General features: G+C 38.0%; 1 protein-coding gene across 10 annotated transcripts in view; it reads right to left on the bottom strand.

The window, feature by feature from the left end:
* Positions 1–25,767, bottom strand: part of TUT7 (terminal uridylyl transferase 7) — a 60,397-nt gene that overhangs the window by 12,548 nt on the left and 22,082 nt on the right. For 6 of the 10 annotated variants that reach the window (XM_082401113.1, XM_082401111.1, XM_082401120.1 and 3 more), the window contains exons 12-26: positions 22,828–23,008; positions 20,305–21,404; positions 19,741–19,891; positions 18,575–18,661; positions 17,864–17,964; positions 16,116–16,173; positions 11,313–11,416; positions 10,552–10,641; positions 9,596–9,709; positions 9,344–9,421; positions 8,547–8,724; positions 5,133–5,180; positions 4,960–5,051; positions 3,507–3,622; positions 1,980–2,305 (exon numbers count right to left, since the gene is read on the bottom strand). In XM_082401113.1, the coding sequence (XP_082257239.1) occupies positions 1,980–2,305; positions 3,507–3,622; positions 4,960–5,051; positions 5,133–5,180; positions 8,547–8,724; positions 9,344–9,421; positions 9,596–9,709; positions 10,552–10,641; positions 11,313–11,416; positions 16,116–16,173; positions 17,864–17,964; positions 18,575–18,661; positions 19,741–19,891; positions 20,305–21,404; positions 22,828–23,008 (2,824 nt within the window). Of the gene's footprint in view, positions 1–245; positions 1,879–1,979; positions 2,306–3,506; positions 3,623–4,959; positions 5,052–5,132; positions 5,181–8,546; positions 8,725–9,343; positions 9,422–9,595; positions 9,710–10,551; positions 10,642–11,312; positions 11,417–16,115; positions 16,174–17,863; positions 17,965–18,574; positions 18,662–19,740; positions 19,892–20,304; positions 21,405–22,827; positions 23,009–25,767 lie in introns of those variants that run through there. The other 4 variants (XM_082401118.1, XM_082401116.1, XM_082401119.1 and 1 more) reach the window with 4 other exon arrangements.

Raw genomic sequence — 25,767 nt, 5'->3', positions numbered from 1 at the left:
TTTTAATTTTGCTCTTGGAGGAAATTCACCATACTCTAGCCCCATTCCTCCCCTTTTTATTTTACTTTTATATTATGACTACTTGATTTAATGTGAAAACACTGCAGTCTGAAGAAACCAAGATTCTAGTGCTTTCCGTAGCTTTGATAATACCCCATCCCTGCCCCAGGATATCCCATCTCTCTTTGATTTGCTACTGCCCTGTAGGCAGCCAGAATCACCACTCTAACTACTTTTTTTTAAAAAATTTTGGTCAGATCTTAGTTCCCTGACCACAGATTGGCCCATAGCAGTGAAAGCGCCCCGAGTCCCAACCACTGGACGGCCAGGGAATTCCCTGCTCTAACTATTTTGAGAGCTTCACTAGTAGGCAACTTAAAACTTGCTACTAGCTAGAAAGAAGAGATCCATCCAAGCTGCGGGAGGACAGGGGCATTCCTTCACCACTTTGTTGTACCAAAGAGGAACACAATGCTCCTGCTCTGAGTAAACACAAAACCTGAGTTTTCTGAAGGTTAGCCTACAAAAGGAATTTTGGTGAGACTGTATTACATCTTATCTATACTGTTTACAGTTTCCTCATCTGTAAACTGGAGACATCAATAATACCACATTTAATGGGGCTGTGGTGAAAATGAGATGAAATTACCCATCATAAGTGCTCAATGAATGTTAGCTATTGCTTTTAATTTCTCTTAAACATTTTACCTCTTATAATTATAAAAGAAGATCATTTTATTCTGCTATATGTCCCTTGTTAGGGCAAAAAAGTTTGAATTTGAATTCCTTAGAATTAGGACAAGCTGAAGCTGTAACTTTCATAAACATTTAAGTCCTATTTTAAAATCAATAATGAAAACAATTGAAAAATATACTTCTTTTCATATAAGCTCATTTAAAAAAAAATAAGGATAGCTGATCTAAAAATTTTCTACCTTAAAAAAAAGAGATACTATATTGCTGATATATCATACAATGGAAGAGAGGTATTAGTGTTGCAGGAACGACAAGGACTAGCGTGAGTACTTTAAGGAAGCTGTCAGTGCTGACATTTCTTTATGCTGCACATAAACATTTACAACTGAGGACAGGAAGAGGGTTACCACTTTAATCAAAAACATTATTTCTCAGGGTTTCATTTCCATGCTAATCAAATTTCATCCACTTTCACAGGGTTGTTCTGAGAAAAGAAAGTGAGAGTGTATAAACTGCTTTGTAAACCATAACTTATCCCCCCCACACAAAGAACCCTTACTCTTAATAGTCTGTTAAAAAGATGCCCATAACGGACACTTCACCCATTTAATAGAAAAAGTGGATTAAGATCTGACAACTCAAAGGGGCAAGATCTGTGGATGATTTTCAACTATGGACTGATTGATAGTATCCACATATTTTTCCTCGTCATAAGAATAATCATGCTCACTGCAGAAAATTATTAAAATGATGAAATGCAGACAATCCTCTGCAGGTAGAGGCACCATTAACTGCGTAACCCTTCTACTTCTAGTCCCCTTGCTAGGCCTGTGCGCCCATGTATTTAAACAACAATACAAGCGGCTCCTGCACGCACTGTGTGGTGTCCTGAGGTCACTCCCCCATGGCCCGGCACTGCTTCCATTTCAGAAGCACACACACTGAGTAGCAAGGCTCAAGTGGCAGCTTGTTTTCTGGTCGCTTAGGTTGCATTTTTTTAGGTACTGGGGATTACCAGGTCTTCAATTCACTGATAATCTTATCAGAAAAGTCAACCGAATGACTCTGATAAGCCTCTCAAAAAACCAGCAATAAGTGTTCAAGACATATAGAGGGTCAGAAGTAAAGGCAGGAGAGGTGGGTTCACCTTCTTAAAAACAAAATCTTTTCCAGTAAATAGATCTGTTAAAGAAATAAATATAAATAAAATAGTTAAGAACTCTAAAAAAGAGATTTCCCTTGAGATGTGAGTGCAAACATCAAGGTGTGATGGGTGTGCATACCTGAAGTGCCTTTAAACTGTGGGCATTCCTTTTTAATATGCCCTTCTCTTCCACAAATAAAACAACGTTTTTCTCTTAAGTCTTTGTCATCTTGTCTCTTCCATTTTTCCACTGGTGGCCTGAGAATCTTCTCTCTCCCCAGGTCAACAGCTGCCCTCACTGGCTTGGCTTTCTGAAGTGTGCACTGCATGGGCTTATCTTCTTTTGTTGATACCTCCCTCTCTGTGTACTTGTTTTGAATTTCTTTGTCTTCTTTGCTTCTTTTCTCTTTGTTCTCGGGGTATCTTTGGTTCAGGGTATCTTCCTGATCTCGCCGTCGCCTCACTCTGTAGAAGATATAATATTAGTAGGAAAAATCTGAACAAAAACCTAAATAAATTCCTAAGACCACTCCAGGTTTAGAAGACAACCAGATATAGAAGGCATCAGAGGGAAAAACAAGAATTTAACAATTTAAGTTCATCTTCTCTATTAAGAAGCAACCTCAGGGCTTAAGGGTGTAGTTTTTTTCATTTTCACAAGTACTCTAGTGCTGTAAAACCAGTTTTTGCAATTAGTGGAACTCCTTAATTTAATACCTACTCTGATACTGATGCAATGAAACTCAAATTATCCTTGGAGTGATTTCTTAAACCTTTCTGGCCCATGAGCATTCTTTACCAGCACTGGAAACTTGAGACATGAAACTTTAGGTTCACAAGGAAACAACGGTTATAAGGAGATTTATGTTCTTAAACTGTCAAAATTATTTCTTCCTTGCCCTACATGATCAGTGACTATTATCTGAATAAAAATAAAGTACTAAATAAGAGCCTTGAATTCCAGATGGTGACTTATTTTAAGTGGCATGTTTTTAAATGAGAATATTACCATCCAGTTAAAAACACCACCACCACTCCAAAACAAGAATATGTCCCAAACAAGCAACCAAAACCATGTCCCCCTCTGCCCTCCTGCAATCATTATCCTAAGAAAGCACGGTGACCAAACTGAGTAGGTCAACCATAGCAATTATTAGGAATTAAAATGCATACAAGTGAAGGGTACTACAGTACCCTAAAGTATTAATGAGTCTAAATTCCCACATAGTACACCCCAGTTATTGTACATAGAAGGGTAATTGAGATCCTAAAAAAAAAAAAACCCATTTTACTTTTCATTGACTGAAATGATTCTGAACTTCTCACTGCTGTAAAAGGGAAGGATTTCAGTTTCCTCTTTTGTTCTTACATCCCTGTTGGAGAGTGTGATAACCAAATGATCAAGTGATGATTAGGGCTGTGCCCAAAATTAGGAAAGGTGACCGGGCCTGGAAGACTGTCACCTGTACACCCTAGTTAATCCTAGTCATCTGCACTTAAAGCCATGTTTTAAATCACTTCATTTTCATGGTAAAAAAAAGCTCAAATTTATCTGAGAACTGCTGGATTTAATACAAGTTTATTTCATGTTACAAGAGAACCTCATTTAAAAACTGGTACAGTAAGAAAACAAAAACAAAACCACCCCTTTTGAATACTTGCTTACCTTCTCCTCATAGGACAGTCCTTCATGAAGTGTCCAATTTTCCCACATATTCGGCAACATCTATCATTTGGGGCCAGCTCACCTTCAGTTAGCACATCTGGATCAAAAAAGTACTCCTAGCAGAATATAAATACATAAAAATCTGAACTATTAATATGAGATCCAAACACAAAAACTAACCAATATCAATCAGGAATCTCACTGACACACCAACATCGACATATTAATTTTAATAGTTATTATTATATTGCTTAATTCCAAAATCTAAAACCATTAAGAGGTCTAATTCAGGATAGGCTTACCTAAATTCATTTTTGTTTATTACTATTCATCATGCAGAGCACTGTTTAACCATAAAGGTAGCTTGTTCCCTTGCACACTTCTAAACAAAAGCATTACACATCCCTGTGAGTCAGCTTCCTAGGACTTGGGGGAAGCTGAGGCCAGGTACAAAGACTTCATTTTCTCATAAAATGAAAAGGCTAAGACCTAAAAAGAAAGAAGCTATGTGCTGTTGCTTTGTTGTGGCTTCTGAAGGAAAATATCAGAGGAAAGGAATGACAATGGTCTGGACTCTAGCCTCTTTGCCACCAAAATTAAGGTGGGTACCAGCAGAAGTGGCATCACCTGGGAGCTTGTAGGACATACAGTCTTGGGCCCCACCCCAGACCTCCTGAATCAGAACTTGCATTTTGACAAAACCCCCAGGTGATTTGTTTGAACAAGTTTCAAAAGCACTGGTGTAGAAGACCACCACAGCAGTATCTAGCAAAAACTAGACGTAGAGATGTAATCAAATGCTGAACATGCTTATACACCCAATAATTTAAGGATCATTTAAAAAGTCTTTATTAAGAAAATTAATGAAGGAAAAAAACCCCTTTATTTTTAACATAAAACTCTCTAGTTCCTAACCCCTTCCCGTTTTCTCTCACTGAAATGAATTTTTATAATGCAATTTCGTTTTGTTTTTAATGAGTGTGGTTCCATAAAAACCTGATTATTAGGTTATATGAGAACAGACAGATCTTTAGTACAGGCAGCACTGACTCTCTCTTGTTCCATTAAGGGATTTATTACTCTTTGCAAGCAGACTGGAAAAATCTAGATGTCATATGAGGGGGTGGGGGATGTCCTTAGATATGTGCAAACTGGGTTTGCAGAGGCTGGTATGGAGCTGAATGCTTGGTGGGACAGCAGTGCCACCAATGTGTGTTACCGAGGAAAAGCAGCAGCAACAAAATTATTAATTTTCCCACCCAAACTCCACTTCTGGCTCTCTCTTCCTGTTCTCCTGATAAATGGCTTCAAAACAGGGATGTTTATTAAAAGGTTTTTATCTTGGCTAGACTCACCAAACTTCCAGAGTATTTAGATTATTACTGAAGTAATGTATACAAATTAGGTGCTTAAATGGCTTTTCGAATTGGTTTTTTGTATTTCCAACACTTACCATTTTTGAGGGGTAGTCCTTTGGAAATCCTTTGACTGGAATACCAAATACTCTTCTCCCATTTATAAATGCTTTCATTATAAAATTTGTCACTAAGAAGAAGAGTAAAGGCTCAATTAGAGGAATTAAAAGGAAAAGAGATGGCATTAATATTTATAAACAAAGTAACTTACTTTTCCTTGATAATCCAGCTCCAAGATTATGATTCAAATCAAATGGATCTAAGTAAAGAAAATTAATGAAAACAAAAAAAGATAATCAAATAGGAAATACCAGTATTCATATATTAAGTGAGGTCTATATAACAAGAAAGTGTTACATACTTTATCATTAATAAAAGTATTAAATGACTGCCTTTTTAATGAGTTTTAAGTCTATAATACAACTAAGTAATATATATATTCCTAAATATAAGGCAAGTTTTCCCCCAAAAGTATCCATCAGAAAAGAGGGTATTGCTTTACATTTGAATCCTTAAAGAGTCCTTCATATTATGAGAAGGTGCTTCATTTTGAACAACAAAATACTGTTTGGAGAAGACATATTAGTCTGATATTACCTAATCATGCTAGTTTTAGAGGCATATAGAGGTCACAAATATATTTAAAACATTTTAGTACTGAATGTTCCTGCTAATTAACAGCCTTTAAAAAATCATTTTAGAAAATAATTTATCATGAAGCTCATAAAACATAAGATAAATTAAAACATACACAGACACACACACCTGTCCCAGTAGCATACCAATGGCTATCTGGATCTCAATTTCCAGTAAAAGCTTTATATAAAGACTCCTGGGACTTCCCTGGTGGTGCAGTGGTTGGAATCTGCCTGCCAATGCAGGGGACACGGGTTTGATCCCTGGTCTGGGAAGATCCCACATGCTGAGGAGCAACTAAGCCCGTGTACCACAACTACTAAGCCTATGCTCTACAGCCCGCGAGCCACAACTACTGAAGCCCACGCGCCTATAGCCCGTGCTCCTCAACAAGAGAAGCCACCGCAATAAGAAGCCCGTGCACCTCAACGAAGAGTAGCCCCTGCTCGCCACAACTAGAGAAAGCCTGCACGCAGCAACGAAGACCCAATGCAGCCAAAAAAAAAAAAAAAAGACTCCCGTATGATCTTCTTTTTTTTAATCAAATGGTTTGTGTTAGAATTTTATTTATTTATTTATTTATTTATTTATTGGCTGCGTTGGGTCTTCGTTGCTGCGCGCAGACCTTCTCTAGTTGTGGCGAGCGGAGGCTACTCTTCGTTCCAGTGCACGGGCTTCTCATTGCGGTGGCTTCTTTTTGTTGCAGAGCACAGCCTCTAGGTGCATGGGCTTCAGTAGTTGTGGCACGTGGGCTCAGTAGTTGTGGTGCACGGGCTTAGTTGCTCCGCGGCATGTGGGATCTTCCCGTTCCAGGGCTCAAAACCATGTCCCCTGCGTTGGCAGGCGGATTCTTAACCACTGCGCCACCAGGGAAGTTCCTCCCATGTAATCTGAAATGTCTGCATCTCAAACGTCTTAGATAGGTATATATACATGATGTATCTGAAATATTATGTTAGATGATCCAAAAAGTGGTAGAAATGATGAAAAAAATGCTGATGTCAAAGATGTATGTGAGATCTGAATAAACTGGTTCATGAAATAAATTCAGGTAAAGCACTATTTCTAAGTCAAAATACTATATTTGATTTAAAATAAATATACATAGAATAATTCACAATTTAACCATTATGTGTAGATATTTAATTATTTCAAATAAATGTCTAAAAACATATTCAAGAAAGCAAAGGAAATAAAAAAACCCAAAACCTTTTTGGGGATCATCTCATTAAGAAAATGGAGGATGTATATGGTACATACAAAAGGAGTAAAGAAGTAAAAAGAGGCATTCCTTATGGCTGTCTGTTATGCTTCTAATGTATAATAACTGGGGTATACCATTTGGGATTTAGACCCACTAAGAGTTTACTGGCGTATAGGACCCTTCACTCAGTTTAACCCTATACTAATAACTGCTACGAGAAGGTTACCTTTCTAGTAGGTTTGGTCATGCTTTCTTCTGGTGATTTTTATGTGTGTGCTATGTGGAAGTATTTTTGTTTGTTTGCTTGGTGCAGCAGAGATACTACGATGTTAGCTATTGTACAAATACTACAAACTACCACCACTGAGATTTCTCAATTCTAGAATAACTAGTTAAAAGTCTTCCTTCTAATATAGCCTATTGCTAATGGCTCCTTTGTAAATAACGTAAAGTTAAAAGCAAAAGATAATGAGGCTTCAAAAAATTAAGAAAAAAATATTAATAATTGGCAGACCATAAGAACCCACTGTGATAATGGAAAGGTTTAAGACAGAGTTCTATGTTTTTGATATATCAGATACCAAAAAGTTAAAACTGTATGTATAACCCATTGTCATCTGAATTTAATTTTACAAATGTTCACAGTATTTTAATACTGTCAATAAGCAGAAGTAATGATAAAAGCATAACCTAAAGTAACACATTATTTAGGTGATATGATTATATTAAATAAAAAAAGACCAAAATCAACAAAATATTTAAGCCATTTCTCAATTCATTTTTAAGCATTTAAACTCCATTTTGTCTTTAAAACTAAAAATCCCACAAATTGATCATTTATATGTGGAATCTAAAAAATAAAACAAACGAATGTAACGAAACAGAAACAGACTCACAGATACAGAGAACAAACTAGTGGTTACCAGTAGGGAAAGGGAAATGAGGAGGAGCAAGATAGGGGTATGGGATTAAGAGACACAAACTATTATATATCAAATAGATAAGCAACAAGAATACACTGTACAGCACAGGGAATATAGCCAATATTTTATAATAACTTTAAATGAAGAATAATCTATAAAAATATTGAATCACTATTTTATACACAGGAAGCTAATATAATATTGTAAAACAAGTACACAACAATAAAAAAAAACCAGTACTGAGCAACCATTGAAAATAATTCGGTGAATATATAAATATATATATAGTTAATAAAAAATCTACAAAGATAGAAACAAAAATCTCCCAAAGTGGAAATAAACAATCAAATATCAATACAAACACAATGGCCCATGGATCTTATTAGCATTCAAGGAAGGCTTCAGCATGGGTGAAATAAATGTCAAATTTTATGTATAACTACTTATAGGTAAACTCCTCCATCGATAAACAGCAAATAAGGATCTTGAAAATTGACTTTCGGTGGCACTCTTCAAACCCCCACTTAGGAAGGTTTTAAAAGTCCCACTATTTTGAAGCTGGCTTACCTCTATAGCAACCTTATTCTCCAGTACCTGTTAAACATAGGTAAAGGACTTGTCATGGTGAACAAAGACTTTTGGATTTGTGAGAGACCCCACGGGAGGGCATCAGCCATTTAAAAATAAATCTTTAAGCTGGAAACAGACAAGTCTGCCTGCTGTGGACAGTAACGGGATGGCTGCAAGGTGCACCCCTATCAGTGGCTCATGGCTGCTCTGGAAGAGCTCTGCAAGGAGGAAGAACACCCTCACAGTTCCATCTCTATATTCTATTCAGTTTTAAGTCTGATTTTATTTGTACCTTCAATAACAATGTATTTTGATGTCCACTGTTTCTTAAAAGTTGTAAGCAGACTTTTTCTCCTGATGCTAATAACATGTTCTTTAAAATCAAATTCCTCTGTGTAGAAACGAAGAAGTCCCAACCATAGCTGCCCAACAGATTCTGTATTTTTTCCATATTCTGGCCAATAGGTGGGCTAGAAATAGAAGGAACAAGAGATATCATGCTCTATAGTAAAGTGTTAATATCAACAGTCATTTGTATCTTAGGGAGTAAATCTGGATTTATTTTAATTAGCTAGAGTTTAAATACATAAAAATACAATTATATAACTTTTCTATTTTAAAATATCATTTACATGAGTTTATTAATCTCTACCCTATGACTTGGAGACAGAAAGTCCTCAGGGTTTTAAATGCCAAACCTCAGAATGCATGTTTGTGGAAGAATCTGGAAATAAATTTTAAGAGCCTTGGTGACACCTGATTATTATATCTCTGTAACTAAGAGTCTTTCCAAACTCTCCGTAGGAAACCACAGAGCAAATATTTGTTCATTTGGAATAAAGTTACTTGCCCATTTGGAATTATTAGGCATTAAAGAAATCCTGGATATAGTCCCTAGAAACTCACCTGGCTTAAAAAAAAATGTTTTCAACTTCAAAGGAATCATCTGTATATGCTATTTGTTTTTTACTATCATAATATAAATAAATATTACAAGTGATAATATAGTTGTTGACCAACTACACTACAGAATAGTATAGGTAACTTTCAGTCAAGGATGTAAAAAGTCTTTACTATTAAAATACGTACCAGTTCATCTATTTGATCAAAAAAATAAATATTCCAGCCATCAACAAATATTTCAGGTTTCTTTTCACCTTTGTATATCTGAAATTAATTTTTAAACTATTAGTATGGATTACAAACTTAATGCATTGATACAAAAACTTGTAGGAAAATAGTAAAAATTTTAACTACAGAACCACAGAATTTTAGAGAAGGAAGAGGGCTCGAAGATCACCCAGCTCTACAGATGAGAAATACAATTTCTTTTACTAATACCTCTTGAAGGACAGGAATGACTGGTGGGTTCCTCTGCTGGAGAAAATATAGCACCATAAGCGTGTATGCATATGACGATAAGCTGCCTCTAGAAGCATCGCCAATATCGCACATCTGGGGGGAAGGAAAAGGAGGAACAAAGGAAAGACCACCAATGTCTTCTGCTACACTTGCATCTATTCTATTGTCACTAAGAGTAAGGTGCTTCTAGAGGGCACTAATATAAAAATTACATTTTCAAATGCTAAAATATGCCAACAAAACCAAATAAGACCAACCAAAAAAATAAATAAATAAATAAAAATCAAAGCAAAACAAACCCCAACAAAGCTGTGGAACTATCAGCCAGAAGCAATATTAGGTTACCATGTAAAATTTAAGCCACAAAATTTTAGCTTGCTGAGTAGGGCTTCTCAAATAGTTAAAAGAAGCATTTGACATGGCTATGGTTCTTTAAAAATACACACTTTTCTTTTTCTTTTTTTAATTGAAGTATAGTTGATTTACAATATTATATTAGTTTCAGGTGTACAACATAGTGATACAATATTTTTATAGACTATAGTCCGTTTAAAGTTATAACAAAATAGGGAATTCCTTGGAGGTCCAGTGGTTAGGACCCTGCACTCTCATTGACGAGGGCCCGGGTTCAATCCCTGGTCAGGGAACTAAAATCCCACAAGCCGTGTGGTGAGGCCAAAAAAAAAGTTTTTGCAAAATAATGGCTATATTCTCTGTGCTGTACAATATATCCTTGCTGCTTATTTACTTTATACATAGTACTTTGTGTCTCTTAATCCCATAATACCCCTATCGCTCCACGTCCCTCTTCCCACTGGTAACCACTAGTTTGTTTTCTATATCATTGAGTCTGTTTCTGTTACGGACTTATGTTTTCAACAAGGTTGAAGATGTAATGAAATTTCCTGATAAATCACAAGAGGAAGCATACTCACCTTTGTAAATACTTTCATGGTATAGCACAAATATTTCACTCTGGGATCAATGGCTGAATAAGCAGATAAGAGCCTTGTGTTATGAAGGGCCTGTTAAAAGGGAGATTACACTATAAGTCTACTAGTTAGAAGAAAAAGTTTTAAGATGGAATATTCTGAAAAGGTTTACACTGTAATTCATTCTAGGATGAAGACATTTAGACTGAAACTAATATTTTTTTGAAGTTTGAAGACAAACTTCATTAACTTACTAGATAAGAATTATAAGTGACATCTGATCTCAGGCCTCCTTAGTCTAAACATTCCTAGAAAATATGGGCTATTAAAATAATCAGTTCCATTTAAGTCAGTGTTAAGATCTGCACCCCCCCCCCATGCCCATTATTCAAATTAAATGTCCTTAGGGGCCAGAGAGGTCCCATAAAGCCCTGAAACAAACCAGGTATGAGACCAAAGACACACACACACACACACACACACACACACACACACACACACTCCAAAATTAAAACAAAGTTCAAGCCAAACAAAAAGCACTTGCCACTCTGACCTCATTTTAAATGAATAATAATATTAACTCAATTCTATGTTATATCCCCAGTCTCAGAACACTGCCAGGCACTTAGCAAGCACTCATAAATAACTACTGAAAGAATGAACTGGATGAAATGAATGGCTTAATTTTACTGAAAGACTGTGTAAATTAAGAGATACTTGTTCCCCTTAATCACCATAAAGAAAAAGTCTAAAGAAAATCTTACCAATGTGTTATACAAACTGATGTCCACTTCCAGACCACTTCTCAAATGGAAGAACTTTACAATTGGCACCTTTGCTGTTGTAATAGGCAAGATGTTTCTCAGCCCTAGGTTGGGAAATAAGATAGTGTCATTAAATACAGCAGCAGGGGATATAAGTTGCTCTTATGTTAATGTGGGTCACTAAGACTAGTCGAAGAATTCTCTGTTATTAACAAACATCTGGGAAGAGTCTTCTGGCAAAGTTTACATTTGTTAAACACATCAATATCTGAAGTAACAAGAATGAACAAGGCAGTCACTGCTCTTCAGGAACTCAATGGATCATGTGCATGTGCATAGGGCTGTCAGTCTGATACACACCACAACAGAGGAAACTACTACAGAATCTGGACTGTGTGGGCCCTGCCTATTCTCTCCATATGACTACACATACAATATGGAGAAAAGCCCATAGGGGTAATCATCAGAATCCTCAAAACAAAAATTACTCATCCTGGAGCTAGAAGCTATGTCAGTAAAAGAAAGGAATCAACTTCAACAGAGAAGTAAATTGCTTGAGCTAGGCTTTGAAAAAGAACAGGCAAAAAAAGAGAAGGCTGAGGGGATTTACCGGGCAAGGAAAACTGCACAGGGAAAGGGTAGATGCCTGAAATAGAACGGCATGTTCAGGGAACTTCCATGGAATTGTTCAGGCTACAGAGTGGACTTGAGGGAAAGAAATAATGAGTAATAGGAGATGTGGTAAAAACTGGGAAGAGTCCAAATAGGGAACATATACATCCTTAAAGGCAAAGAAATGCCAATGAACTGGTATAAGTTGGGGAGAATCACTGACCACATCTATTTAGACAAGGTCCCTGGCAATGGATAGACTGGAGGCACCCGGAAGAGAGACTAAGTGACCATTATAAAAACTGACCTGGCAGAGAAGCAGTAGGACATGTGTGAGAGCATCCATAACTGGATGGGTTGGGGAAGTAGAAGTAGGGGTGATAAGGGAGAAGGAGGGCTGTAACAGTAAGACCATTTCCTGAGTACCTAGATTCCTTTACAAACATTACTTCCTCAGACCATTCACCCTTACCCAAAAGATGAGGAAACAGAGACTCCGAGAAATGAACGTGCTTAGGAATGTGCAGTTGGTGAATTGTGGAGCTGGGATTCAAATCTAGGTATGACTGAATCTACTGAACCTAGTCTAGGACAGGCTAATTATCACTTCATTCATTTTGGTGATTCCAAGGAAGCCAATGTCAATAAGCAAGAAAGAGGATTCAGAAGGACGAGCAGATAGTGGTGGCTGTAGCAGAAGGGAGGCAGTAAAGAGAAAGATGAGCTCATCCTGAGATGTTGCGGTTTGAGCTCCTTCTGAGAGAGTTAAGTGGTGATAGCTAGAGGGCAGATACCTAGTGGTCTGGAATTTAGAAAAAAAGTACACAGATGAAAGAAATTTCAGCAAAAAAGGTCTGTGCTGGAGACAGAAGAAGTCTAACACACCGATAGGGAGGAGAGGCAAGGAAGCTCGTACTTACTGAACACTTAGCGTATGTCAGGCCCTGTAGTTTAATGTATTGCCTTTATTTTTATTTTTTTTTTAATTAATTAATTTATTTATTTATTTTTGGCTGTGTTGGGTCTTCGTTTCTGTGCGAGGGCTTTCTCTAGTTGTGGCAAGCGGGGGCCACTCTTCATCGCGGTGTGCGGGCCTCTCACTATCGCGGCCTCTCTTGTTGCGGAGCACAGGCTCCAGACGCGCAGGCTCAGTAGTTGTGGTTCACGGGCCTAGTTGATCCGCGGCATGTGGGATCTTCCCAGACCAGGGCCCATATCCCCTGCATTAGCAGGCAGACTCTCAACCACTGCGCCACCAGGGAAGCCCTGTATTGCCTTTCTTAATCTTAAATGCTATTACTGTTGTTCCTGCTTTATAGATGAGAAACTGAGTGCTCATAATGAAGTTGAGTGACTTTTGGGGATCACACAGCCAGAAAGCGGGGACCCAAGGTTTAAAACTAGAGAGTCTGATTCTAGAAGCCCCATTAACTACTTTGCTATACTGGCTCTAAATTAGATATCCTTTTTCTCAATCTCCTTCCCATTCTAGAATTTGACCCTGTTAACCAGTATGACACTTCTAAGCCTGTTCTCTAGGATTTATTCATAGCACAGCATCCTGGTTCCTATTTTACCATTCCAATAGCTCCTTTTTCAGTGTCCTTCCCTAATTTCTACACTCAAGAATTAAAACTTGGTCCTCAACTTCTCTCAAATGATCCCATGGAATTCTGTTTTATTCTTGGCTTCTGTCTCTCTTTCTTCCTTCAAGCATTTCAATACAAAACTGTTTCATTTTGTTCTTCAATCCTAACTGACAACTCCATATTTCTAACTACTTGCTGTACTGTTAACTCTTGGAGATTATAGCTTCATGGCACGCTCGTGTTCTCTGCAAACATTCCCACTTCTCAAGTACCCAGACATCAGCCTGAACCCTTATTTCCTACTTGTAGGTTCCAATTCTAGGAAATTTCCCTTTGGAATCTCTCATATTCTTTTCCTTTTAGGATCACTGGCATCTGGTTAAGGTCCTTCTGCCCTGTCACTTAGATTATATCTTCCCTAAGAGTATATCAGCTCCCTAAAAAAGTTTAAGTTTTGCTTTTATCGGGTTTCTCCCCTCTGAAGAAAGTTCAGTGGCTTCCAAATATCTACAGACTTTACCTTATCTCCTAATAGTTCCCACTTGAAATTCCTCTCAAAATGTACCAATCTTCTCACTGTCCTACAAAATATATTACAGTGATTCTCGCACTCACATCCATGCATCTTAGAAACGACTTCTCTTCCTATCCTTTTCAAATCATGTTCATCATCATCTGAGATCAGAAAAAGCCCATCTCTTCCATGAACCTCCCCTACCCAACTCTTTTCCCAGAATCTCTCTCTCCTGAGAAGTTATTTAATACTTGCTGTAGTTTCTACAACTCATTTTAATAAATGAATACTACCACACATTGTTACATAGCCTGTGAGATTATCTTACCTTTGAGATCTGAAAGCTGTCGAAGATCTGTATAGACTTATTCTTCTACCACCCCTAAGTGCCCAACACAGTGCTGAGCACATAACAGGTACCCAATAAAATACGTGGGGAGACTGCTTTCTTAATCATAGTCCTATAGCTATTACTCCATTTTTGTTCCATGCAATCTGCATTACATTGTAATCTGTATGTAACAGTCATTTCTAGTCTAAAAATGACCTATTTTTAACATGGTTCATTCTTAGGAAATACACACAGGTATTTAGGGGAAAGGGACGTGATGTTTGCAGCTTAATCTCATATGGTACAGAAAAAAATTGTGAGCAAGCAAGAGACAGAATGATCAATCAAATGTGGTAAAATGTTAACAACTGGTGGATCTGAATGAAGGATAGACAGAGTTCTTCATACAATTTTTGCTGCTTTCCTTTAACTTTGAAATTATTTCAAAATCAAAAGTCAAAACCTAGCTCAGTACTAAATAACTAATAGTCACGGAAGCTTAGCAATTTAGTTTCTTTGCATAATCTTCAAAAATAAAAATAAAAAAGCATATGATCTTTAGAGGTAAAATTCCCCAAATGCTTATTTCAATGACCAAAAAAATTATATCAAAGCATATTAAAAAAAATACTGATGTGCTAGGTTTTCATTAGGAATAAACCAAAATTAAGTTTTTTTCCCCTGTTATTTAAATAACACGCTATCCTCTTTAAACTCCTGGAAATAAAAAAATGCAACAGGGACTTCCCTGGTGGTGCAGTGGTTAAGAATCCGCCTGCCAATGCAGGGTACATGGGTTCAAGCCCTGGTGTGGGAAGATCCCAAATGCCACGGAGCAACTAAGCCCATGCGCCACAACTGCTGAAGCCCACGCACCTAGAGCCCGTGCTCTGCAACAAGAGAAGCCACCACAATGAGAAGCACGTGCACCGCAACAAAGAGTAGCCCCCACGTGCAGCTACGAAGACCCAATGCAGCCAAAAATAAATAAATAAAATATAAATAAATTTATTAAAAAAAAGAATGCAACAAAAAGGGGCATTCCAGGTGCATATTTATGTGTATGTATGTATGTATGTATGTGTGCATGCCCACGCTGTGAATTTAAGTCTACTCTTGACTAAGATATAAGAAAGCTTTTCATGGATGGCGCACGGATTTTAAGTTCCACAAAGGCAACGACAATATCTTGCTCACTTTCATTTTCAACTCTTAGCACAGAAGTTTGATGAACCACATTTTAAAAGAAGACTCTCACTGTTAACAGCATCCATAGCTGCCTCTGACAAAGAGAGGCAGGAGAATATGTTAATGGCATTTCAGCTCTGCGCACAATTTACAGAATCTATACATTTTACAGCTGTAAGTACTAGTTCAGGGTCACACACAGCTTAACAGCTGTAAGTACAATCCATCACCCTAGTCCATGGTGCTTTCCACTACACTTCCCATCACTGCTAGCAGCCCCTACACTTTGATGTACACAATGCTGATAAGGCAAAGTGATTCCCAAAATTTCTTGCGTGGTATATACTTTGTCTTGAAATAAAACTGACAGAGGCAAAAACATGCACACACATATTATAACCAATTCCTCAGTTTTTCATACTTAATCACATAAGACTTTTTTAAAGACACCAATACGATAAATGTTATATGAGCCACTACACTGTTCCATTGGCATTCATAAATTCTAAGTATGCAAAACACTAATAAAAAAGACAAAAATATTTTTTAGAAAAAGCTTATAGAGGTACCTGAATGTTTTTTGAGGACTCTTGCCAATTCTTCAATAGTTCTTACACAGTCCAAGCCCTGCAACAAAAATGGCACAAACAAACAAACAAAGAAAGGCACAAACTACTGAATCAAAAATGGAAGACAGGTTCCTAACCTGGTTATAGTTTCCATTTCCTCCAGAAATAACAAAATTAACTTCAAATTATTCTACATACATTTTTCCCTTTTAGGTGAGCGTTAATCCTCATTCACAGGAATATCCTAAGGATATGGAAACCCTCATTGGGTTGCTCTTGGAGGCACAAGAAAGGCTGAAATCAGTGTCTCCAGAAAAGTCTCTGAACCAGCGAGGATCTCCATTTTTCCCCCCTATGTAATTATGTCACTCAGAAGTACTCTCTACGTGACAGAATTAATAAGAGGGAGTTTCTGTGGCCTGTCTTATTCATTCCGGGTAGACCTTCATTATACTTTAATTAAGAGCTGAGGAAGTGCTGTGGAGAGTAATTAAGCTCAGATTATTTCTCCACAGGACTAGTAAAAAATATAATGCACAAAAAGAAAGTCATACAGGAAATATGAATAATATTTCAAACATTTAAAAACATTTGGGCTGAAACATTAAGTCCTTCTGATGGCTATATACTTCCCAGAATATATTTGGAATTTAATTTAGAAATGCCCTCAAGACTACTTTATTAATCACGTAAAAATCCAATCTTGATATGTATTGGATTGGCCAAAAAGTTCGTTTGGGTTTTTCCATAACATTACAGGAACACCCGAACGAACTTCTTGGCCACCCTGATATAATCAGGTCATTCCCTATATTGGACCCAATCTTGCTTACCCACCGTATTCACCACAGTCATGCTAGGTAACTTTCGACTATTTTCCCAAATCAGATACATCCTCAAAGGATAAGAACTTCAAACTCAAAACAGGCATGAAAAGATCCTGAGCGGCAGCAGCATCGCTCCTCTGGACACACAGCACTTGGACCGTTACAGATAACAAATTCCGTACTTCTCAGACTTCACACCTTTTCAAAAGTATTTTACATTTTATAAATGCCTTCATATCCATGAGGGCTGGCAAATCTTTTCTGCTTTGTGGACCATATGGCCTGTTGCAAGGACTCAACCCTGAAGTTACAGAGTGAAAGCAGATGTAGACAATACATAAATGAAGGGGTGTGGCTGTATGCCAATAAAAACTGATACTGACAACACAGGCAGCGAGCCACAGTTCCCTGACTCCTGACATACATGATCCAAGCTGATGAGCACAACAGTCTCCTGAGGCAAGAGGATCTCACTTCCATATTAGAGATGATCAACCAAAGACCACATGTTTAAGGACTGACGAACCAGGTCTGTCTTGAATTCAGTTTAGCACTCTCCTATCACTGTACCACATTGCCTGCCTACTAAAAAACTTCTCAGAAAACCTTACGTTGGTATATTTATGTACCTGAGTCAGCCTAGCGGCTACGCCGATGGGACACTAGACAGGCTGGTTTGGCTTTGTAGAATTCCCAGATGTTGCTTTCAAATCTAATTTGTACTACAAGTTGCAAGCAGAAGCCTTTCTACTCCTCACATTCACTTCTCAACTTCTAAGTTACTTGACCAGACAAACTGTGCCAAATGGCATACTCCGTATGATACACCTTGATAAATTTGGAAAATACCATGCTGTATTGTCAGTCAAGATTGTCAAATCACACTCCACAGCAAATGGAAGTTTTACGTGGTCACTGTACCTCAGCAGTTTCAAGTCCATTAATTGTCATACAGACGTCAAGGTCACTCTGTTTGAACCCAAATCCATTTTTGGAGGAGCCAAACAAGCTCAGTTTAGTTCCTGTTAGGGATATATGAAAAGTCATACCTAATTACCTGAGTACATTTAATTTTCTGATCGAAACAACTCTCTCATGAATCAAAAATACCCAGTCGTTAACTGTCCTATAACAATCTCATTATAATTATGTTCTTTTATTAACTAGTCATTTATTATAAATTACTTTCTCTCAAAATTTACTATAAATAAATAAATAAATACAAGCTATAGAAGACATGAAAGATTATCAAATGCCACTTTCTTCTTAAATGCAAGGACATTTCAAGGAAAATGTGGATCATCTCAGCACATTTAATAATGTAAGCTTACTACTTTCTAAATAAATTCACTTTTTACAGGTCTGAACTTTGACTCTAAACCTAATACTAAATGAAGTTCACTTGTGGTATCTGCTAAGCAAAATACTACACTGCATCTGTCTTTTCTATTGGCAAACTAGGCTTGGGAAGACCAAAAACCACCCTAGGTATATCACAAAACAACTGAAGCCCTGTCCCCACCATCACTGCAAGACTGCTTTCTTAGTCTCAAAATTAATGTTGTTGTAACACGTGTACTCATTCTGAAGGAAAGTCACACTTTCTTTTCCTAAAGGTAAAAAATTATTTACCTGGAAACTCTTGTCTTATGAAACTTTCTAGGTTTTGCCGAATATGTTCACGTGCTTGATCTTCTAAAATAGTTGGAGAAAAATCCTCTGTTTAAAATAAACAGATACATTCAGAAACAAAGATTGTTCACATTCTCTGAAAGACTATATTTTTAAATAAAACCTAACTGGCTTTAAAAAGAAAATAAAGAAAACTCTAAATTTTGTGTGTCTTCTCAGTAGACAGCATTAAGCAATGTAAAATAAAGATGCCTTTTGAAAGAGTCTATCACCAAGAACTGCTCCTGAGATGTAAACCAGTCTGAACAAGGGTTCTGCTCCTGGGTTCACAGAGACCCAGAGCCCTATGAAGGCAGCCTTCAGGGAACTCTCCCAGAGGGTGAACACAATAGTTTGTGAGCATGTGCATATCTATGTATTTTTTCTAAAGAGAACCAATAGTTTTCTTTCATCACGTACACTCTCTGAAGAGGTTTAAAAAAGAAATCCCTAATTAAGAATAAGTGTTTTCTGGCACAGACAGAAATCTCAAGGTGCAGCAATGTGATGTACCACATTCTTCCACTCTAAGCAGCTGCCATGCCTCTCCATCGAATGTTTTTTTCTTGTAGAACTTTATATCTCTGTATACCAACACTTCCCCAAACTGGTGTTCCTTAAAGGGCTGTTATAAAGGTTATTAATTAGCATTAATTGAAAAGTATTCTACGCTCAAATTTTGGAAAAGAGTTACATAAGACTAAAGAGTTAAATAAGTTCTTTACCATAGCATTTCTCAGAAGACTTTATTATGCTAATGTGCCCTGAAAACCTCTACGGGAGGGGGCAGGATATAGTTATTCCCTACTTGACCTATGGAATACTTCCTGTGACGAAATACGATTAATGGCAGGCACCTAGAAAAACATTTCAGGGAATACCAGTCAGGAAATGACAGTACTCCAGTCTTAAGACTTAAAAGATTCTCCCTCCGTGTCTTTCTTTAACAATTTTTTTATTGCATGTCCCAAATGGAACAGGATACACAGAGCACTGTGGACACGATGGAGAATGGAACAGACTTAGCCCCTATCTGTAATGAAGCTAACGGGTTAGTGGTTCAGGTAACTCTTGAGAAAATGCCAATTTACTATTCTGACAAATCAAAAGAAATGTTAATAACTTACTATAACACTGAATGCAAACTTGATCTAAGATATTTGAAAATTTGGGTGTTAATGGTGGCAAAGGTTCCAGCTGGATTCTTTTGAAGTCTTCAGGACAGTCCTTCTTTAGATGACCCTCTCGTTTGCATAAACTGCATACTACTGTGGGAGACTGCAGGAAGACAGCAAAGCAAATAATATAAGATTTAAGATAAAACTTTATTTACCAAATAAAGGGGTCTTGAATCTTTTTTTCCAAAGTACACATTCTACTTCTCACATTCCAAAGGAATGAAAATATAATGGTGTGGCCACTCCAAAGTATCTGAGATGGGGACACCCTTTTGGTACACTCAGGAGAAAAAGGCAGTTATTTTTACTACCAACAGCATTACTTTTCTCCTCTGCAAATTCCTAAGAGATTAAGGAGGGAAGTGGACCTAGTGGTTGCACTGGAGTGAAAGAGCAACTTGTTAACCACTACCAAGAGGGGAGAGCCCTGTTTTAGTACACAAAAATCGAAAGTACATGCATTAAAACTCTTTCAAGTCTCCTAGTGCCATGTCTAGGAGTGGCACTGATTACCTTGCCTTTGGTGAAGGTGAGTTTACTAAATTCATAGAAGAAATCAGAGTGATCCGCAGTTGAATTTTCCTCACATACATTTTCTTCTTTAAGACTGATTTTATTAAGTTCCATTAGTAGATTTCCATCCACCTGGTGTTTTCCACATTCTTTCAAGTCTTCACGCTTAGCAGATCCACCAAATTCCTCGTCCTCTTCAGACAGGGCATCCTCATCCCCTGATCCAGTGTAGGTGTTGTCTAACTCATCTTCATTAGCCACGTCACCCTCATCTTCCCTTCGGGAAATGGAGAGCCTGGGTTCTTCCTCCTCCTCCTCTTCCTCCTCCTCTTCTTCATCAGAGTGAATGACTCCTGATGTCTGGCCCTGTCTTGACGGGGTAAAGTGGCTTAGAGCATCTCCGAGTTCATCTGTACCTTCAATGCTTTCTTCATCAACATCAGCCTTGTCAGCTACAGTAGCAAATTCGTCAGACTCTTTAGCTGTAGGATTTTCGAAGCCTTTTAAATCCAAAGTGCCATCGGTCTCGTTATTTCCTGGGCGGCCGCAGACGACAAGCTCTCCACATCTGCTACTACTTAAAGCTTGATCACCAGCAGTCAAAGGATGCTTGCCCTCCAGTCCACATTTTTCTTTCTCATCTTTACTTCCTGTTTCTTGATGATGTACTTTAACATGCTCAGAGTCATCACAAGTGACCTCTGCCTTGATACAGTCTGAGTTTTTCAGGTGGACACTGACGTGTGTGTTTCCCATTTCCCCTGTTGATGGGCTTTCAAAGCTTTCAACGGTCTCTTTAAGAGTCAGTGACTGTACCTTGCAGGTGCTTGCAGTTAAACTGGCAGCACCAGGACCTTGAGCCAAAACTGAGGTTTTGAGTTTATCACCTTCTGCTTGTACATCTGGATCACGTTTTGCTACTTCTTTAGAATGTTTGGAAGTACAGGTATCAGTACTCAGAGGCTTTGGAAGGCTGGATTTTGTAATTTTGTGTGGAAGAGCAAAATATTTATACGTTGTCCTTAAACAATGAAGTATATATTCAAACACAGGTTGATTATTTAGGGTCCTTGCCACATTTCTTTTAACAGAGTAGGGATCTGTAATGAAAAAAAAAAATCTGCTACTTCATACACTTCATGTTTTAAAAATTAGCCTGCTATAGATAAAGACAACAAGTAAGCAACAGTAAAATTTATCATGTATCATATGCTTTTTAAAAAACTGGGGATGGGGAGTAAGAAGATACAGTTTAAAAACGAAAAGAAATGCTTTCTTAAACATCTTCTCTCTGAAGAGAACCCATTCTGTTCAGAACCAGTACCCCTTCCCTATTCTGTTCTGTGACTGCGGAGGTTAAAAAAAAAAAAAAAAAAAAAAAAAAGATGTCATCAGTGTGGCTCTTGTGCCCTCGGGAAGCGAGGTCTTCCCGCCAGGCTCTGCTGAGTGCTCAGCCTCCCCACTCAGCCAGGCCCTGCGGTTTGTAGAGCTTACCTCCACTCTTCTGCCCTGGGAAGCCCCATCACTGAACTGGCTGGACTGAATTCAGGGGCGAGAGGGAGGCACCAGGAGGAGACACCACTTCTCTCAATCTTTTCTCCTCCCCTAGAACTCCAGCAGGTTAGGCAATTGGCCAGAAGAGCTGAGCCAGAGAAACTGCAGGGGAGGGTTTAAAAATGTGAGATCCCCATGACTGCACACAGAATTTATGCAAAATGCAAAAAACCCTCTTATGCAATATAAGGCTTGAAAAAAATCAAGCAAAAATAAGAGAATTCCATTTAGGAGGTTCTTTAAATTATCTGAAGGAGGAGAATTAAGATTTCTAGTGGGGTTTCCACCTCCTGACTTTGTAAAGCTGAGAAGATCTCGTACATTTAATGAAATCTACAGGGCACATCAGTATGTCTTTTATACAATGGTTTCAGTTACATGAACCTTAACTCATTTAAGAGTTTAAGTGTTTTTTTTAAGAGAAAAGGTGTTTATATGAATAAGTTCTAAATGTTATTGCAGATATTCCAAAAATAACTATCCTTTTTCTCTATGGAGAGGAATCCAATGAAGAATGTTATTTTTCATGAGAAAAGGTTTTTTCCTCAACCTTTGTAAAACTAAGCAACATCAACAACAATCCATGAAAGGAGTGAATCTAAAAATCCAGAAATGAGAACAGCAAAGAGGAAAGCGGGATTTACACATCACTCGGAAAAGACTTTTTAAGCATTTAAAGTTGTTAAGCAATTTACAAAGAAAATAAGGACACAGCCAGCCATTCTTTTAGTTGCTTAAGTGATTAAGATGTTTTACTGCAGCACTTAAAAAACCCAGGATGAACAATTTGGTCCCTTGGAATGACTCACTGTAACACATGCAAGATTCTAGCTATCTATTTCACTTTTGGGGTCAGGCCTACCTTACATGTAGGAGCTGAAAAAAGACTGAAATAAAAAGCATGCTGTTAGACTGACACCTTAAAAAAAAGGTGGGGTGGGGAAATTAAAGATAAACATTTTGAGGTACCTTCAATGGCAATGCGCTTTTTGGGCCAATCCTTTGATTCACGAGATACCGATTCTTTGACACGGATGCTTATCACTAAATCAGCCAAATTAAATTCTAAAGCATAGAATCGAAGCAATTCCACCCAGAGCTGCCCAACTGGTACTGAAGGCTGGTGTTTTAAATCAAATATTAATGATACCTATTAACAGCAAAGAGAAAACATACAGGTTATTTCAGATGTCAGTACAATCTGAAAAATAAGAGATCATTCAAGCATCAAATTAAAAAAATCTGAAAAACCTTAGCAAAGATATGAATTTGACAGCCTATCTAGATAACCACATTCTAGGTTCTATTTTGATTGTGGGAAAGCAGCATTCCTTCACTGAACTCCCAGGATTAAAGTATGTTAAAACCTAGTCATTGTCATAGGAATAGACGGGCAGTTTTATGTAACCAGGCAGCACTCCTTATTTTGAAGTCTTAAGGGCAGGTGGAGAGAACTGTGCCCTGATGGCTACTACTCTGGGCACTGAGCTCTCCCTGTTCCTGCCTCTGGAGGGTGCCTTTACACAGTTACACACAGAAACGGGCTGCAGCTAGAGGCACAGAGCAAAAGGAAAAACACTCCTCTCACTTGCTCTGAGAAGCTACATTAAGTTCATTGAATCTGCCAGTAGCAACTGATTTTAAAGTCAAACAAATAACTCTTGATATCAGAAATTAATACTAAGTTTTCCACTCACAGACTCATGACAAGTTGGGACATACTGTGATGGAATATAGTGGAAAGTACAAAGGACTTGGAAAAGAAAAAAATGGGTCCAAATACAATTTTGCCACTTCACAGATCTTAACTGCTCTGTGACTTAGCTTCTTCTTTCTTGGATTGGCAGTATAGCACAGAGGCTAAGAGAACTGGCTTTGGAGGGGGACATGCTTAGCTTTCAAATCCAGCTCTGCCATTTACTGGCTGTGTCTGATCCTGGTGAAGGTATGTATATAAGCTGTCTAACTAAGCCTCAGTTTCCTCATCTGAACAATGGGGATCACAGTACCCACCTCATAGGGTTGTTGGGAGGACTGAGTGAGAGAGTGTCTGTTAAGAGCTTAGCACAGTGCCTGGCACACATGTTCAAAAAATGGTCGCTACCATTATCTGCAGAGTAGGGATGATACCACCTATAACACAGGATAGTTATGAGGATTAAATCAGAAACAAGGGAAAGCATCTGGCAGACTGGCTGCTCTCTGTATTTTTTCATTTAGGTATAGTCTTTTTAAATACAAGAAATCCATATACCATTGAAACAACGTCACAACTGTAAGATGCTCTTACGAGGTAATCTAGTTCAACTCCCATATGCTACAAGAGAAGGAACTGAAGTCCAAAGAGTGACTTGTCAAAGGTCCCAATGCTCGTCAGGAGCAAAATGAGGACAATGTCTCCAGATCCCAGTCCAGTGTTCTTTCACCACACCACGCAATTTCGACGCTGTCGAGGTCTCAATTTCAGAAGTGGCAGCATGATTTATCTCTCCAATTAGCATTCAAACGTAAAGATAAAGTATTTAATTGGACTTTCAGCAATAGCTTTTCCTTCTAGGGTATACAAATTTGTTTCCAATCGTACTTTATTATATCAAGCTTCAAAACAAGTGGTATGGTATTTTATTAATGCCACATACTTATTCACTAAATCTTAACCACAAAGGTTCTGTGGAATAAGATAAAGTTATTAGGTGGACTTACAAAGCAAAACTGATTAAAAATGGAAGTTGTCTAGGTCCCACACACTATAGTTGAGGACACAAAGAAACCCCCAGAAATGGAAAGCTTCATTAGATCTCACCTCTTTATCCATATATTCAGCATTACTACGGATTTTTAAGCATCTCACTGAAATGACTTGATAATATCATAACATGGAACTTAAGAGACCTTTGACATATCTAGACTAGTGGTACTTACACTTTTTGTTGTTGTTGTTATTGTTTCTGCTTTTTTAACGTAGAGAACACTTTCTTTCTCAAATAAAATAGGACTAGCAACTAGCATTTACTGAGTGCTCACCACATGCTCGGCACTGAGTGAAGCATTCTATAGATCAGTGACTCTATGAGAGGGTACCAATATCATCCCCATTCACAGGTGAGGAAACTGGGGCACAGAAAGATTAAGTCACCTGCCCAGAGACACACAGCTAGGAAGTGGGAGAGCTGCGTTTGTGTTTGTCAATTCAAATATCCCGGCTCCACAGCCTGTGCTTTCAGCCACTCCCGGAACCCAATAGAAAACTGGTGCCAGCAGCGCGTTCTGGCAGCAGCAGGGGTAGAGTGCCGCCCCCACTCTCTTCCCCTCAACTCTCAAGGGTTCCAGAAAACACACCTGGAGAACGTATGATTCACCGTTATCTCCTCATTTTAGGCATAAGTAAATAAGGACTAAAAGAGTGACGTGACCTGTTTGTGAAGAGCTAGGATTAGAATCCAGGTCTCAGAAGCATTTTGTGGGTATTACTGTCATTTTACCTCAAAGGGTTATGGGGAAGCTCATGGAGTCAAGGACCATTTACCAATTTGGGTCAGAATCCTATTGTTATTGCTAGTATAATTACATTGTTCAGATTTTTGTTTGAAATTCTAATGGCAATTCTTTCCTTGTGCATAAATTCTCCTGCCCACCCCTAATGGTATGGATATGGACAAGTACACTAGACCACAGACTTAGTCACTGTTATTTTAGTAATTTGAGGTTAGTTAACTTTTCAGATATTTAAACCTCATAATACTATCTAAGACCTAAGCTCTTAGAGGACCGATGGGAATTTACCTTTGAATTCCCAGCCTTTTTCATAGCTCCTTGCACACAGAAGAAACCACATAAATAACTGTGGATTCAATGATTTGAATTTTACCTTTTCTCATTACTTGTCTATTCAAAGGACTGAATAGACTA

The sequence above is a fragment of the Balaenoptera borealis genome (assembly GCF_965194805.1).
Source record: "Balaenoptera borealis genome assembly, chromosome: 8".
Taxonomy (NCBI): domain Eukaryota; kingdom Metazoa; phylum Chordata; class Mammalia; order Artiodactyla; family Balaenopteridae; genus Balaenoptera; species Balaenoptera borealis.
This window is presented reverse-complemented; position numbering and strand designations above follow the sequence as displayed.